The sequence below is a fragment of the Myotis brandtii genome, unplaced genomic scaffold (assembly GCF_000412655.1).
Source record: "Myotis brandtii unplaced genomic scaffold, ASM41265v1 scaffold165, whole genome shotgun sequence".
Classification (NCBI taxonomy): domain Eukaryota; kingdom Metazoa; phylum Chordata; class Mammalia; order Chiroptera; family Vespertilionidae; genus Myotis; species Myotis brandtii.
The window spans coordinates 3,027,158-3,044,049 of NW_005356042.1; the positions used below are offsets into that span (position 1 = coordinate 3,027,158).

The following is a 16,892-nucleotide window of genomic DNA, read 5'->3' on the forward strand; positions in this document are numbered from 1 at the left end:
AATATAAGAACCTTAAAAAGTGAGTGTATTCCTTAAAAATTGTCCTTGTTTTTAAGAACCTAAATCTAGCCCTGGCTGGTTTGGCCCAGTGGATAGAACGTCAGCCTGCGGACTGAAGGGTCCCAGGTTCGATTCCGGTCAAGGGCACATGCCTGGGTTTCAGGCTTGATCCCCAGTAGGGGGCGTGCAGGAGGCAGCCGATCAATGATTCTCATCATTGATGTTTCTATCTATCTCTTCCTATCCCTTCCTCTCTGAAATCAATAAAGATATATTCTTTTTAAAAAAGAACCTAAATCTATATAAGGACTAGTCACCTGAGTTTCAGAATTATATCAACTGAATCCTAAAGAGGATGCTGTAAGTGCAGAATGTGTCTCAGACTTTGCAATCACTTATCAGATATCTTGAGGGTTTCTAACACCCTTTTCTTCCTTCTCTATATGCAGCATAATAAATGTGCCACATACTCTGTGGGAATGCAGAAAACTTACTCCATGATCTGCTTAGCCATAGACGATGATGATGATAAGACTGGTAAAACGAAGAAAATCTCGAAAAAGCTTTCTTTCTTGAGTTGGGGCACCAACAAGAACAGACAGAAGTCCGCCAGCACCTTGTGCCTCCCGTCGGTTGGGGTTGTCAGGCCTCAAGTCAAGAAGAAGCTCCCGTCTCCTTTCGGCCTTCTTAACTCCGACAGTTCTATGTACTAATGTGAGGAAACAAAAACGCTCAGGCCCAAAACATTTCCAGTGCTGGCTAGGCCTTCATATTTGTGCCATAATGGGAAATTTCTAAATATCCTCATCCTGTTTTCTCACAGTGTAACCTTAAAATGGATGTCTATGAGTGAAAGTAACAAGAAACTTCTAGAAATGTGTGGAAAACAAATTTATTCAAGGAATGTCACCATATTGCTGCATGTTATTTATTATACAAAGTATTATAAATAGAATAGTAATGGAAATATGGCTATTTTTAATGGCTACAACTATGACTTTTAGTTACCATCAAAGTTAAATTGGGGTTACCTATATTGGTCTTATTTGTAAGTTTCCAGGCTTGGGTAATAGATCATTCCTTAACTCAGAATCTAGATGAGCCCAAATTAAGGCAGTCAAGGGACTATAACGATGGGTTTAAATTAGTATTACTAAAAAGGTTACGAAGAGCTGCTTTCTAAGGGTACTTCATTAACCTAAAATGACAAGATTTTACTATTATTTCTATATAATATGAATGCAATTTCCAGATAAAGTCTAGTATCAAATTTGTCATGACTTATTAGATAAACAGTTTTGGAGTAGCCTTTCTTCTAGTTACATGTCATTTACAAGTTGCTAACACAGTGGCAGTGTTAGATGAAGATGCTGTCTACAAGGTAGATAATATACTGTTTGATACTCAAAACATTTTTCATTTTGTTTAAAGTAGAAAGTACATAATTGTATATTTTAAGTCTTTGAAATGGGTTGAATTTTATAAGGTAATGATGTAAATGATTCATTTGACTTTTTAAAATGACATACTTAGCAGTTGATTTCTCATGCTGTAAGTTGGATGATACTGTGATTCTAATAAGATTCACTGTTGACATAGTACAAGTTATATAGTTTAAAACATAGCATTGAGATCTAATTTTGAGAATTAAGAATTTAAAATGTTCTCTAGTGTGCAATATCAAAAGGGAAGCAACACCTTTGGGAAAGTTTATCCACTGCTCTTACGGCCATTTTTGTATAAATATTTAAATAAACAGATTCATTTGCCTGAGTTAATGTTTTTTATTTTTCACTTTAATTCTCTCCTTTCAAAATGTTTCTATCCTAATGCACAAATGATTTCATTGTTTGGCTTTTTAAAAAATTACTAACATTTCACAAAACTAGTCTTTCAAGTTATCTTAGTATCTTTGAAAACATATGGCATCTTTAATTTTATTTATTTATTTACTTAATCTTCACCCGAGGATATTTTTTCCATTGGTTTTAGAGAGAATGGAAGGGAGGGAGGGAGAAAGAGAGAGACATCAATTGGTTACCTCCCTCATGGGCCCTGACTGGAGCAGGATTGAGCCTGCAACTGAGGTACATACCCTTGACTGGGAATGGAACCTGTGACCCTTCAGTCCGAGGGCTCACGCTCTAACCGCCGAGCAAAACTGGCGAGGGCAGTATTTATTTTTTGAAGAGGCAAGTGTACCCTTGGATCCCCAGATCTTTCTGGACACAGCTGCCCTGCCATTTTCCTGTGTATCTTCACATTGTTGGGCTATACATTTACAAACACATTCCCCCCTCCCGCTCTCCCCACACACATTAGGGAAGTGGGTACTCTCCACTCCAGGCTTTCTGTGTTCAGATGTGCCCAGTGATGATAAACAAACTGTGCAGCCACCATAAAGGAAGCGATTGAGGGAGGAAACACAAAGGCTGTACAACTTATTTACACTGGCAGCAACCCTCGAAGCACAGGTATATTAAGACCAGACCTCAAGAACAGTGGTTTTGCCACCAGGAACAAGGGGCTTATGGTACACAGTGCTTCATTGTAGGTTTGTCTCCTTTAGAAGGTTATAAACACTGAAACCTGATAAGACCTTTCCATTACAGATGTAGGTCAAGGTCACACATTCAAATCTCCCCAAGTTGGCTTTTTTATCAATCTGAGAGTCTCTAATTCAAGGGACGCTCTTTGGAAGATCGCCACTGGCCCTCTTCATGGTAGCAGAACCAGGGCAGCACCGACTTAAGTGACAGCACACAGCAGCACAGGGCAGCTGGCAGGTTCCACTCAGGCCTCACCTCATCTGTCACTAGTTGCTGTGAGAGGAAATATTTTTTTCTTGATTTTTAAACATGAAAAGAAAACAAGATCCTGTAGTTGGTGGTGTAAAGTAGAACCCGTAGTGGATGCTGTGAGAAGAGCTGTCACCTGGACTGTGTGAAGAACACATGAATTTGTTGTGCTGCTGCTTGCCCAACGACCTGCTCCAGTTCTTGGATGGAAGCATTACTCAGTTGCTGGATACTCGGGAACTTCTGAAGCAGAAGGGAAGCTTTAATTTTCCCAACTCCTGGGATCTGCTGCACAGTTCGAAGTAAGAATGGCTCAGAGAGCTGAGCCTGTTTCTTCCTGAGAAAAGGGTTCTTACTGGGCTCTTTGGTTTGCTCTTGAACCTAAACCGAAATTAAAGAGCCTGTGAGCACCCTCTAGAGGACTAACAGTTGTTTTAGTTTTTCTATTTGGTTCAACTTCTCACTACAAATGTTTTCATATATCATGAATACAAATTTTCATCAGCAAAATTATTGAAAGGTGAACCATATGACTACACAAAGGAGTAAAAGATAAAATTTTTAAAAATAAGAACTTGGGTTTCCAGAATGGTTAGGATAAAACCAATGAAAACATACTCTGAGGAATTCAAACTTGTTCCTATGATCCACGAAGAAATGTTTCAGTTGTATGAGATTAAGTGATGACTATCTCTAAATTGGACCTGCCTATCAAAGGAGAAACCCAGTCTTCAGTTAGTTATGGATACAGAAAGGCAGACAATAGCACTCCAGCAAGGAAAGTTAGGAACAGTAAAACAAAAAATGTGGCAGAGAGCATGGAGGGATCTGTGAACAATTTGGTTCTCAATAGTAGCTGCACATCAGAGGGGAAGATTTAACATCAACAACATAATAAGACAGACTGATGCTTAAGCCCTACTCCCACATTCTGATTTTTAATTGGTCTGAGGTAAGGCCCATGTATTACTGTTTTGAAAAGTTTCCCCACAAAATTCTGACATACAATCAAGTTGAATAATCTTCAACGAGGTTTAAAAACAACAACATAAACTTGCACACTGAATGCTAATGCTTAAAAGATACGTGGGGATGAGGCAGAGCCGCTGCTAGAGGACCTTTTCCCCAGCGTCAATGCAGAATAAACGATGGAGTCATCACAGCCTGGGAGTCTCAAATCAGGTCTCCAACTTGTTCACTTGTTACACAGTTGCCTAAAATAGGTATCAAGCTCAGCTGGTTGCAGGGGCAGCTTCTGGACTTAAATTCCTCAAAAAGGCTTTATAAAGCTACACAGAATGATTAGATTGCATTGATGGACTCAGAACCATAACAAACAAGGGCAGCTGCTAAAAGATCCATTAAGGTCAGTTGAAATCCTCAAGACAGGGCTCTGATGGCGTAGTGGGAATCAGTACTTACTAACTGGATGATGATGCAGGACGCTTCCATCTGGCTGGCCACTGGGAGCAACACCATCCCAAGGTCCAGCACAGTAAACTTCTGTATGGCTGGGAAGTACTGTTCACTCGTCGGCGTTTTTTCAACTATTGCAATTCCTTGAAGATTACTGGACTTCAAAGAAAAGTAAAAACAACAGTAAACCATTTTGTAACAAAATTCCTTTCAAGCTTAAGAAAGCTATCCCTCCAAAAGTGCTTGGAATGGCCAATGATTTTATATAAATTATTCCATACACAAGAGGGAGGAGGACTAGAAATTCATTTTCAATGTCAGTTTCTTCAATTCAGTACTTACATTTCTAACGCGAACCAGCCTCTTTCGGTAGCTATTTCCTGCCACCAAATCGGCTTCTGTGACATAAAGAATGCAGGATCTGACCGATAAGTAAAAATCTACCGGTGCTAGGCCATCCTCAAAAACAAGTTTAACTTTCCCTTAAAATGCAGACAAGAAAATAAGTTTGAATGAAAAAGATAGCAGTTGGTTGAACGTTTTTTAAAAGTGGGGTGAGGACTGAGAGGGTTTATGCAGAGGGCAGCCCACCGACCTTGCATGCCCTGTGCCAGCTGCGACCCACGCCATTTCTCATTGGCAACAACGTGCCCCAAAGGCACGTGCACAGGGCCTGTGCCTTCAGGGGGGTTCCTATCCATGCGGCCTCGACCTAAAGAGGGAAATGCAAGACTGAAGTGCAAGGCTGTCCTGCACACGGCCCCACGTTCCACTCGAAGCCGGGGTGGGGCCTCGTGGCAGGAGCCGGTCGTCAGTGTTCTCTAATTATTTGCCAAAGCCTAAGAAACGGGAGATTCCTGTCCTGGAAGCCCAGTCGCTCATTTTCGTCACCTGCCTGACTCCTCACACCCCAGCTCCGTCCGCGCCCTGGCTCCACAGTCGCGTCCTCTGTCTTGCCCGCCCTCCGCCTCGCAGGGCATGAGATAGGCTATGGCGTCAGAGATCGACATCCCCTCTGACCAATAAGAGAACGGACAGCAGCACAGTTTCCGCCCCGGAGGGAATTTGAATGGGACCCGCTGGTTGCCAAGAGCGACGGGTATGAAGTATCCTTGGCTCTAATTGGCCGGTGAGAGAGCAGAGCCAGTAGCAGACGTGGTTGTTGCGGAGTCTTCTGAGTAGAAAAAGCGTCCGGGGCCAGGCCAGCGGGCGGGGACCAGGCTTTAGGGAGCGGTCCTGGTCTTTGAAGAGACTTGCTTGTCGGTCCAGACCCGCTGGGACCATTCCCCACAGCAAAGATGCTCCTGGGGGTTCCGAGAGGCCGCAAGAGCCAGTTTGTAAGTAACTTCTTGCGCGGCCTCCGCCCTGGCCTGGGGGCCAGGAGTTAAAGGAGGAGGGCTTGGGATTTGGCTTGAGATTGAGGCCAGGTAGCGGCGCATGGGGAAGTGGTTTTCCATTCGAAAAGCCCTGGTCTTTTGTGCTCTAAAGAATCCTTTATCCCAGGTGAGCCCCAGTCGGACAGGAATCGCCCAGGCTCCCCACGTCGTTCTCTCAGGTGTCGGGGAGCTCACTCCTGCCCGCCACAGACCTGCTCCACTGCTGGGTGTCCCCCATGGGGAGTCATTCCTGATTCCTCCCCGCCACCCACCACGGACACCCTGTCAGAAGTTCTTTAGATTCTACCCACCAAATACATCCGGCAGCTGTTCCCGCCCCGGCCTGTCCAACAGCATCTACCTGAACTGATGCAGCAGCTCCTCGCTCTTTCTTTGCCCTTTTTTGCTACTTACCTGACTAGTAACCTGACTCCAACAATCCGTTAACACAAACCTCCCACCCCCATCCCGCACAACCAATCTATTGATCTTACCAGTGTTCTCACTGTCCTCATTTCCAGCCCTAGTTTCTAATTCCATAGTCTATCATTATAATCACTCCTGTATACACCCCCAACTCCCGTGCTGCTGTCTCTTTCGCCACTTGCCTGGCGAAACTCCAAACCTACTTATATCCAGTTCTCCATAAACGTAATACTTTAAGCATTTTGGTAAGGGCATTCCTGAACTCTGTTTTAAATCGAGGCTAGCAAGCATGTCTGACTTGGCTACCTGTTCCCAGCCCCCACACCTGCAGCGAGCATTTCAGACAGGCTGAGAAGCAGGGAGGACGTACTTGAGGCATATTTTTGCATTGCAATTTTGCTTACTCAGCGTGGCATTATTGAGTTCCTGCTCTGTGTCAGATACCCACAATTAATTGACGGCCTATGGCCACACTGTACAAAGGATAGACAAACCCTTAAGTAATTCATCATAGAGAATATGTGTAGAGAAGAGGAGGGGTAGCAAGAAATGAATCTGGGTTCATTGGTGTTCATTGGTAGGAACCAACAGATAGCAGCTTAGCAGCCACACTAGACCCTTTACCTGTCATCAAGAGAGGGGGGCTGCCCATGAGGGTTTTCCTGCTGGGTTGAGATGGGTTCATCCTGTGTTTTAGAGGCTGAGGTAGGAGGACCACAGCTGGAAATGATTATAGTGGTACAGTGAGAAATGTTTAGCATATTATGGGAAGTTCACTCTATTTAAAAAAAAAAAAAAAGCAAAGCTCATGCAATGTCTCTAGAGTTGAAGGCCTTTTTGGAGGATATACTGGATGTGAGCCCCTAGGGATTCAAAGGTGAAGAAAACCTTTTTTTTTTTTTTTTTTCCTCCTTGAGCATCTCCTTGGGGTGGGGAGGAGGATGGGGAATGGGGGAGGAGGCAGATATTAAACTGTCAAATTGTTTGACCAGTACGGGATGGTAGGTGCTCCACAGTGAGGTAAACAGAGAATAGAGGAATACAGCAGACACTGCTCTGGAATGCCTGTTCTTGGGGTTGGCATGCAAGTGAAACTGGAGGTTAGGGGGGTGCTGCAGGAGACATTTGGGAGGTCTGTCCATCCCTCCTGAAGGATGCCCCCAACCCTGGCTGTTCCCCTTGGTTGTACCTCTCTTCTCTCCCATACCTTATGCCTACCACTGCTTCATTAATCTTTCCAGGGCCATTTTCAGTGGGTGCTCCTCACTAGGCCACAGGATCGCCTTAGTCTTGTTTCAAAACTCTTCAATGGAAACAATCCCCATGCTTATTCCCAACCCATTGTTCTAGCCTCTCCCTCTCAGATGCCTCTATATTGCTATAATCCCGCAAACTGGAGACTTGTTATTTCCAGAGCACTGCCACAAATGTCTTGCTTCATTCCTTTGTTCATGCTCTTCCCTCTTCCAAGAATGCTTTTCTTCGTATTTCCCAAATGTGAGAGCAGTGGCCATCTTTGAAGATCTAGTCTAAATTTCTCTGTGGTTTTCTCCAAGAGGCCCCCTTCCCTCCCTGGGTCACCTCAGCACTTTTTCTTATCTTTCCCCTGGCACATTCCATAATTCCCTGTTGTGTGATAAGTTTTTGCATGTTTTCCTCTGTACTCTCCCTCCTTGAGGATGTCGACAAGGTTTATGAATTGCTGTCATGGTGTTTTGCTTCTAGTAGGTGTGAATGAATGGCTGGTGCACAGAATATGATTGGGCTATTCTCAGAAACTTCTGAGAGACTCCCAGTTGCCTAAAGCAGATTCCCCTGCTTTCAGTGTGTGTATGAACTAGTTTTTGTTATTCTGCATCATCAAAACTACCTAAAATCTACAGGTGTAGAACAAAGTGCTAAGTGCTAGAGTTCAGGGTTGATAAAGACAAGACAGTTGCCTGCTCCCAGGAAGCTTCTGTTCTGTAGGGGGTTGGCAAGTGAGGGCCTAGGCAGTGGTCGGCAAACTCATTAGTCAACAGAGCCAAATATCAACAGTACAACGATTGAAATTTCTTTTGAGAGCCAAATTTTTTAAACTTAAACTATATAGGTAGGTACATTGTTATTAACTTAATTAGGGTACTCCTAAGGCTTAGGAAGAGCCACACTCAAGGGGCCAAAGAGCCGCATGTGGCTCGCGAGCCGCAGTTTGCCGACCACGGGCCCTAGGGTCACCGGAGGCAGTGCTATAAGACAAGTGGAGGTGCTTCGGGGCTCCCCTGGGGGTCAGGAAAGCTGCTCTGAGGAGGAAAGGTGAGAAGGCCCCACTATAGGCAGCTGTAATGGTGCTCCCTGGGTGGGCATGCTTGCCTGGCCAGATGAGCAAGGGGAGGAGTGGGCCTCCTGGTGGGGCTAGATCCCTGAACTGCCAGTGTCCCTTCTCAGGCCTAGGGAGGGGTGGTGGCAGGACCCAGGTGATTCTTTACACCAGTGACCTGTTCTGGGTTTTGTTTGTGCAGAAACATATCATCCATGGCCTTCTACCTGCAGCCAGCATTGCACCGAAGCCAGCTGTGCCCCGCACACCTCCTCCCCGCAGCCCCAACCCCTCTCCAGAGAGATCGAGGTGAGTCTCAGGTGAGCAGGCACTGAGGTCACCCTTGTGCTCAGCCGCCAAGTGGTGGGTCCTAGAACTGTTCCAACTGGCAAGATTACAAGTAGGGTGATTAGAATCATGTCCTTTGAAATATTTATCATGGTTCCATAATTTAATATGATTTCTCTGTGGGATAATGGCCTATCTCTTTCAGATGTGGACTCCTTACATTTTGTAACTGAATGCAGTTAGTATTTTTCAAAATATTAAAGCCCAAGTATTTCGGTTGATGGTATGTTAAAAGGAATTTTAATTGTGGACATAATTTTCTCTTTAAACATAAGTCGGCCTTTCAAAAGAACTGCTTTGTGGGAGGAAATGAGAAACGGGTTCACTTCCCAGGGCCTGGGATTTCCCACGTCCTCCAGTGCTCCTAACACATCAGTTAGATGACTTTGTTTTATACATCATCGAGGCTAAGGCCCCTGCCTGTGCTCTCCAAGATTGTAAATATAGGAGAATTTTAGACTATTTTTTATCCAGTAGGTACCTGGATGCATGACTTGATTATTAACACTGAGAACAAATTTCATTCCAGGGTGATTCCTTCTTCTAGTATTCTTTAAAACTAGAATATTGTTTGCCTCCTGATTAAAAAACACAAATATTTTTAGTGTTTGTTTTCTCCTTTAGTATAATCTTGATAATAAGAATAGCCATTTATTAGTACTTACTCTGTGTCAAGGAATCTAGTAAGTGCTCTAGAAGTATTATTTCATTTCATCCTCTCATGGCCCTATGAGAGAGGTCTTGTTGGCATCTGTCTGAGCTCAAGTGTTCAGCATTTGCCTGAAGTCTCACAGCTGGCAAGCAGTGGCATCGCTGCGATGCACTTGAAGGTCTGTCCAGCTCCATTAAGTAGTGTTATTAGAACTTAAATGTTTAGATAGCAGCAGCAATAATGAGAAGGTTAGCTTTACATCCCATTATAAAGCAGAAAAGCAAAAGAACAGGTCATATCCTGCCAAGCATGCTATAGACTCATTAGAAAACTTCTATAGTCTCTGTGATTTACAGAAATATCTTCCCAGATTGTAATCTTTATAAACCCCAAATAAACAACATGGCTTTAGCAAACTTAGCATACTTCTAGATCTTTTTATTTTTAAAAAATAACATTTAAATTAATCTTTGATATTATTCAATTTCATGTGTAGTATAATAGTGTAAGAGTCTTGCTATTTACTTTGATTGCCTCCTTCCCATCCATTGTGTAACTGTTGTCATACATTTTATCTATTATAAACTGCATAATATATTACTATTTTTGCTTTAGACAGTTGTTTATCTTTTTAAAAACAGGGTGTGGCCCTAACCGGTTTGGCTCAGTGGATAGAGCGTTGGCCTGCGGACTGAAGGGTCCCAGGTTCGATTCCAGTCAAGGGCATGTACCTTGATTGCGGGCACATCCCCAGTAGGAGGTGTGCAGGAGGCAGCTGATCAATGTTTCTCTCTCACTGATGATTCTAACTCCCTATCCTTCTCCCTTCCTCTCTGTAAAAAATCAATAAAGTATATTTTAAAAAAAAACAACAAAAAAAACAGGGTGTGTTTTTTTAGGTATAATGGGCTATGATCAACTTCATATTTTAAAAAAATATTTTATTTATTTCCGAGAGGAAGGGAGAGGGCGAGAGAGATAAAAACAGATCGAGCCCACAACCCGGGCATGTGTCCTGACTGGGAATTGAACTGTGACCTCCTGGTTCATAGGCCAATGCTCAACCACTGACCTGCACTGGCCGGGCCATATTGAAAAATTATAATGGGTAAATTTTTGACATAGGTTTACACCTGTGAAACCATCACCATAATCAAGATAATAAATATCCATTATTCCCCACAGTTTATTGCCCCTCTCTTTTACCTCCCATTCTCCTCACCAGCCCATCCTCATCCCCATTCCCAGGCAACCATTGATTTGCTTTCTGTCACTATAGATTAGTCTGCATTTTCTTTCTTTTTTTAAAAAAAAAAATATTTTATTGCCCTTACCGGTTTGGCTCAGTGGATAGAGCGTCGTCCTGCGGACTGAAAGGGGTAGAGAGTTAGAAACATCGATCAGCTGCCTCCTGCACCCCCCCCCCCACTGGGGATGTGCCCACAACCGAGGTACATGCCCTTGACCGGAATCGAATTTGGAACCCCTCAGTCTGCAGGCCGGCGCTCTATCCACTGAGCCAAACTGGCCAGGGCCCTTTTCTTTTTCTTTTCTTTTTTTTTTAATTTCAGATTTACTGTTTCTTCTGTCTCTTTTTTATTTTATTTTTTAATTTTTATTGATTTCAGAGAGAAAGGGAGAGGGAGAGAGAGATAGAAATACTAATGATGAGAGAGAATCATTGATCGGCTACCTCCTGCATGCTCCCTACTGGAGATCGAGCTTGCAACCCGGCATGTGCCCTTGACCGGAATCAAACCCAGGACCCTTCAGTAGATAGGCTGACGCTCTATCCACTGAGCCAAACCAGGTAGGGCTAGTCTGCATTTTCTAGAATTTTATATAAACAGAATTACACAACATAATTAAGCTGTCCTCTTTCATTCAGTATAATTATTTTGACATTCATCCATATAGTTGTGGAAATGAGTTAATTTGTCTTTTATATTGCTGAGTAGTAAATATTCCATTACGTGAATATGCCACAGTTTACTTATCTACTCACCTATTGATGGAAATTTAGGTTGTTTCCAGTTTGGGGTTACTAGAAATAAAGCTGCTATGAACATTTGTGTACAAATCCTTGTTTGGACATATGTTTTCATTTCTCCTGGGTAAATATCTAGGAATGAAATACCTGCTTCATGTACTAGATGTATATTTAACTTACTAAGAAATTGCCAAACTATTTCCCAAAGTTGTGATTTCGTTTTTGTTCCCACCAGCAGTGTATGAGTTCCAGTTTCTTCACATCCTAAGCAATATTTGGTTTGGTCAGTCTTGTGTGTGTGTGTGTGTGTGTGTGTGTGTGTGTGTGTGTGTATCTGGCAGGAGGAGGTGGGAATATGGTAGGTAAGCCGCCTTTCCTGCAGTCTTACACATCCCAATGATGTTTGGTTTTATAACTTTATTTGACATTAGCCATTAGTTCTCATTCACATCTACTGTCTGTATAATTTTTTAAAGTGGTAGCAGGTGCATAGAAAACAGTATATACAGCTTGTTTGGTGAATCTTCATATTCATTATGCATCTGGGCAGCCATGTACTGATAAGGTATAGAACAGTCCTTATTCCTTTGGCCCAGACAGCTTTGTAGAATCTAGAGTCCATGTGCACATCTGGAGTTCCTATCTCCTTTCTGGCAAATTTCTGGATCTCTTTGAATACCTGAGGGGAACATGTGCCGGGGAGAAATATCTCAGATGCTCCCTGTCTTGGCCAATCTTTTTAATTTTGGACATTCTAATAGGTGTGTAGTGGTACCTCGTTGTGGTTTTATTTTGCATTTCTCTAATAACTAATGATATAGAGCAAGTGCTTATTTGCCATTTGTGTATCTTCTTTGGTAAAGTGTCTGTTCAAATCTTTTGAACACTTTTAAAAACTGAATTGCTTGTGTTCCTGTTACTATATTTTGAGAATTCCTTAATTCTGGATACAAGTTATTTATCAAATATGTACTTTGTAAATATTTTTTTTCCCATCTGTGGCTTATCTTTTTATTCTCTTAACAGTATCTTTCAAGGAGCAGATCTTAATTGTTATGAAGTTCAACTTGTCAGTTTCTTCTTTTACAGATTATGATTTCAACATAATATCTCAGAAATCTTTGTCTAAGGTCACACAGATTTTCTTACAGAAGTTTTATAGTTTTAGAATTTACATTTAGGTCTAATATCCATTTTGAGTTAATTTTTATGTGGAGAGAGGTATGGATTCAAGTTCCTTTTTTCACATATGGGTAACTATTTGTTCCAGCACAGGTTGAAGACTATTATATTAGTTACTTATTGCCATGTAACAAATTACACCAAAACTTAGTGGCTTAAAACATAAAACAATAGCAGTTTTCATCTCATATCTCACTATGTTCTTTTTTTAAAATTATTTTTTCCTCTCTGCATTCATTTTGGTTATTTTTTATCGTCTTGCCTTCAGTTTCACGAGTCTTTTCTGCAATCCCTATCCAGTGTAATTTTCATCCACTGAAGTTCAAGCCCTTTTTATAAATTCCATGTCTCTACTTACCTTTTGAACATGTGGAGTACAGTGATAACTGTCTTAATGACCTTCTCTGCTAATTCTAACATATGTGTTTAGTTCTTACTGGATCTTGCTTGGTTATTCTTTTTATTATGTTTTTCTGTCTCTTTGCATGTCTGGTTATCTTTGATTATATACTAGACATTATTGTGAGTTTTATGTTGTTGAGTACTAGATATTTTTATATACCTACTAGAGGCCCAGTGCATGACATTTGTGCACTGAGGGAAGCGGGGGTCCCTCAGCCCGGCCTGTGCCCTTTCGCAGTCCAGGACCCCTTGGGGGATGTCCGACTGATGGCTTAGGCCTGCAGGGAGCAGGCTTAAGCCGACAGTTGGACATCCTTAGCGCTGCCACGGAGGCGGGAGAGGCTCCTGCCACCGCTGCTGTGCTCACCAGCCCTCAGCCTGGCTTCTGGCTGAGCAGCACTCCCCTTACGGGAGCACACTGACCACCAGGGGGCAGCTCCTGTGTTGAGCGTCTGCCCCCTGGTGGTCAGTGTGCGTCATAGTGACAGGTCGTTCCTCTGTTTGGTCCATTTGCATATTACCCTTTTATTATATAGGATTATTATATAGGATTAGAGGCCCAGTGCACAAAATTCGTGCATGGGAATGGGGAGGAGTCCCTCAGCCCGGCCTGCACTCTCTTGCAATCCGGAACCCCTTGGGCAGTGGTTCTCAACCTTCTGGCCCTTTAAATACAGTTCCTCATGTTGGGACCCAACCATAAAATTATTTTCGTTGCTACTTCATAACTGTAATGTTGCTACTGTTATGAATCGTAATGTAAATATCTAATATGCAGGATGGTCTTAGGCAACCCCTGTGAAAGGGTCATTCGACCACCAAAGGGGTCGCAACCCACAGGTTGAGAACCACTGGTCCAAAGGCTTTTCTTTCTTAGCCAGAATGAGAATATAAACTATACAATAGACTTGGACCATGAGATATGCATATCATGTTAAATGAACAACTGTTTGCATTTTTTGTTTTGTTTTATTTTGTTACAAGTGTTTAAAAAAGATAAAAGTATTGCAAGGATAAAAGTTTTGCAGTTGGAATTATAGTTTCCATAAACACCATTACATGACAAGTATAGATATTTCTCAAGAACCACCAGAATTCTTCAAGGTTTGTTTTTGCCGTAAAATCAATAATTTCGTTTTTATCTAAGTCCAAATCTTTAAAATTGTTTATATTAGAAAAGAATCATGGACCTGTTATTCAACTTGGATGCCATCAAGATGGAAATAAATGACTTTTAAAGAGTTTTTAGGAGTTTCCATATGTTTATAATTTACCTTTATAAATGCATTGACAGACAAGTTTCGAATAGGAAATACTCGCCCCTAACCGCCTCTGCCTTGGCCCCCGCCACAGCTTCATCTGGAAGGACGTCCAGAAGGTTGTTCAGCTGTCCAGTCTAATTAGCATATTACACTTTTATTATTATAGATAAGTCTTCTTGAATATTGTACTGGGATACAATTAAGTTACCTTGAACCAGTTTGCTCTTTTGGGTTGTGCTTTTATGATTTGATAGGTGAGGTCTAGACCAGTGTTCAACCTAGGACTAATTATTCCCCACTACTGAGGCAAGACCTTTTGGAGTCCTTTTGGAGTATTGTTCCCAACATTCCTTGAATTATAATTTTTTCTGTCTGACTGTTGGGAACAGACACTGACCTCAACCATATGTAAGCATCTGGCACTGTTCCTCTAATCCAGTGGTTCTCAACCTGTGGGTCGCGACCCTTTCACAGGGGTCGCCTAAGACCATCGGAAAACACATATATAATTACATATTGTTTTTGTGATTAATCACTATGCTTTAATTATGTTCAATTTGTAACAATGAAATTGAGGGTCACCACAACATGAGGAACTGTATTAAAGTGTTGCAGCATTAGGAAGGTTGAGAACCACTGCTCTAATCCTTATGAATGGTTCTTCCCCCAGTCTTGGGTAATTTCCTCGCATGCATGCACTGAGGAGCATTTTGCTAAACCTCAGAGGGGACCTTCTTCAGATTTCCGGAGTTTTCTCTGTTCAGCTCTCTTCTTTCTGGTACCCTGTCCTTCAAATTCTATCTGCCGTGGTGTTCGCAGACTCTCAGCTCCATCTACACAACTCAGGGAGTCTGCCTGGCCCCACCTCAGGTTCTCCTTCCTTTGCTGAGACCTGGGAAGTCTCTCTGGCAGTAAGCTGGGCCATTTGTTAAGTCTGTTGTTTTGTTTTACTTTTTCAGGTGGGAGGGTAAACCTATTATTCTATCTTTCCTATATTATGGTTTTGAATAATTTATATCTTTTTGTACTTCATTTTTTCCCATCCTGATCTTTTATTTTAATATAAAAACTATTTGAATATAGACTCCCTGGATTAGAGATCTAGTTTCATCTCCTATTAGCTTAGAAATCTTGGACAAGTCATTTAATTTACATGAAAAATGGAGGTGACAATAATATCTCTTCATATAGTTGATGTGAGAATGAATTAAGATTGTTTGATGGCACATAACAGACTGCAGGCCTGTGGTCAGTAGGTATGCACTAAACATTGTAGAATAGATGGTATGTTTTGATTAATTTATGTATCCTGTTTTTAACCTTTTGTTCACCATCTCACTGGGATGCTTTTGTCCATAGGTCTGCTCTGGCTGCAGTCATTCTAGCAACAACATTGACTGGCCGGACTATTGCCCTTCCTCAGCCACAACGGATATCCCAGTCTGAGAGTGACATGACCCACCTTGAAAATGACAGTTTCATCACGCCCTATGCCACCACCTCAGAGCTGAGGCATCAGTAAGGACCATATCTCTGATTCTGCTTCCTCTAGGACAGCGGTTCTCAACCTGTGGGTCGCGACCCCTTTGGGGGTCGAACGACCCTTTCACAGGGGTCGCCTAAGACCATCAGAAACACATATATAATTACATATTGTTTTTGTGATTAATCACTATGCTTTAATTATGTTCAGTTTGTAACAATGAAATTGGGGGGTCACCACAACATGAGGAACTGTATTAAAGGGTCGCGGCATTAGGAAGGTTGAGAACCACTGCTCTAGGAGCAGAGGAGGAGCGTGTGTGTGTGTGTGTGTGTGTGTGTGTGGTGTGTGTATGTGTGTGTGTGTGTGTGTGATTATGATTAGAGCTTAGTAGTGATGTTTTTTGTTTTGTTCTTTTTTAAAATATATTTTTATTGATTTCAGAGACAGGAAGGGGAAGAGAGAGATAAAAACATCAATGATGAGAGAGAATCATTGATTGGCTGCCTCCTGCACCGCCCCCTACTGACGACCGAGCCCGCAACTTAGGCATATGCCCTGACCCAGAATTGAGCTGTGACCTCCTGGTTCATAGGTCAGTTTTCAACCACTGAGCCACACCGGCCGGGCATTAGTGAGGTTTTCATCCCCAATGTCAAAGGAACACTGTTCTGGGGCATTAATTGTTCTTGAGTTGCATCAGAGTTTTCTTAGAGTGGAGCTTGTTAAATTATGGCTTGTGAATGCACTGGTGGTTTTCATGGCAACACAGAGCCAGTGAATTTAGTGCTGCTTTTAGACCTTAGTAGGATTCTCCGTGCCTCAACCTAGATGGTGAGAGTTGTCACTCACTGCTTCTCAGGTATCTCCCCTCTGAACACTCATACTGATTTGACCTTTGTTGGCATCTATACTATAACTTTTCTTCTTCTTTAATGTCATTTCCTCCATTGCTTGAGCTGGGTTAATGCTAACATAGGCCTAGTTCAGTGGTCGGCAAACTGCAGCTCGAGAGCCATATGCGGCTCTTTGGCCCCTTGAGTGTGGCTCTTCCACAAAATACCATGTGCAGGCGTGCACGAACAGTGCGATTAAAACTTCGTGGCCCATGTGCAGAAGTCGGTATTTTGTGGAAGAGCCACACTCAAGGGGCCAAAGAGCCGCATGTGGCTCGCGAGCCGCAGTTTGCTGACCACTGGCCTAGGGGGTCAGGAAGGTTTCTTCCTGCCAAAGAGAGTGTTGAGGAGAGCACAGAGGA

The 16,892-nt window shown here is 42.5% G+C and overlaps 3 protein-coding genes across 4 annotated transcripts in view; 2 read left to right on the forward strand and 1 right to left on the reverse strand.

Moving 5' to 3' along the window:
* Window positions 1–1,713, forward strand: part of RHPN2 (rhophilin, Rho GTPase binding protein 2) — a 45,250-nt gene extending 43,537 nt beyond the window's left edge. Inside the window, exon 15 of the mRNA XM_005862670.2 lies at window positions 450–1,713. Within this exon, the coding sequence (XP_005862732.1) occupies window positions 450–713 (264 nt within the window). The 3' untranslated portion in view covers window positions 714–1,713. The remainder of the gene's footprint in view (window positions 1–449) is intronic.
* A 611-nt stretch (window positions 1,714–2,324) lies between these two features.
* FAAP24 (Fanconi anemia core complex associated protein 24) lies at window positions 2,325–5,166 on the reverse strand. Of its 2 annotated transcripts, XM_005862480.2 has the most exons (5): window positions 5,106–5,166; window positions 4,810–4,926; window positions 4,557–4,696; window positions 4,221–4,373; window positions 2,325–3,179 (listed from the first exon to the last, which is right to left on the reverse strand). In XM_005862480.2, exons 2-5 carry the CDS (start codon window positions 4,913–4,915, stop codon window positions 2,931–2,933), a joined length of 648 nt encoding a protein of 215 aa, XP_005862542.1. In that variant the 5' UTR covers window positions 4,916–4,926; window positions 5,106–5,166; the 3' UTR covers window positions 2,325–2,930. The 2 variants fall into 2 exon arrangements, with proteins under 2 accessions (XP_005862542.1, XP_014392112.1); XM_014536626.1 differs by lacking the exon at window positions 4,557–4,696 and having other exon boundaries at window positions 4,810–5,156.
* Window positions 5,167–5,413: 247 nt separating this feature from the next.
* The window catches only part of CEP89 (centrosomal protein 89kDa), a 68,835-nt gene continuing 57,356 nt past the window's right edge, over window positions 5,414–16,892 (forward strand). Inside the window, exons 1-3 of the mRNA XM_014536780.1 lie at window positions 5,414–5,551; window positions 8,518–8,624; window positions 15,511–15,669. Of these exons, the coding sequence (XP_014392266.1) occupies window positions 5,513–5,551; window positions 8,518–8,624; window positions 15,511–15,669 (305 nt within the window). The 5' untranslated portion in view covers window positions 5,414–5,512. The remainder of the gene's footprint in view (window positions 5,552–8,517; window positions 8,625–15,510; window positions 15,670–16,892) is intronic.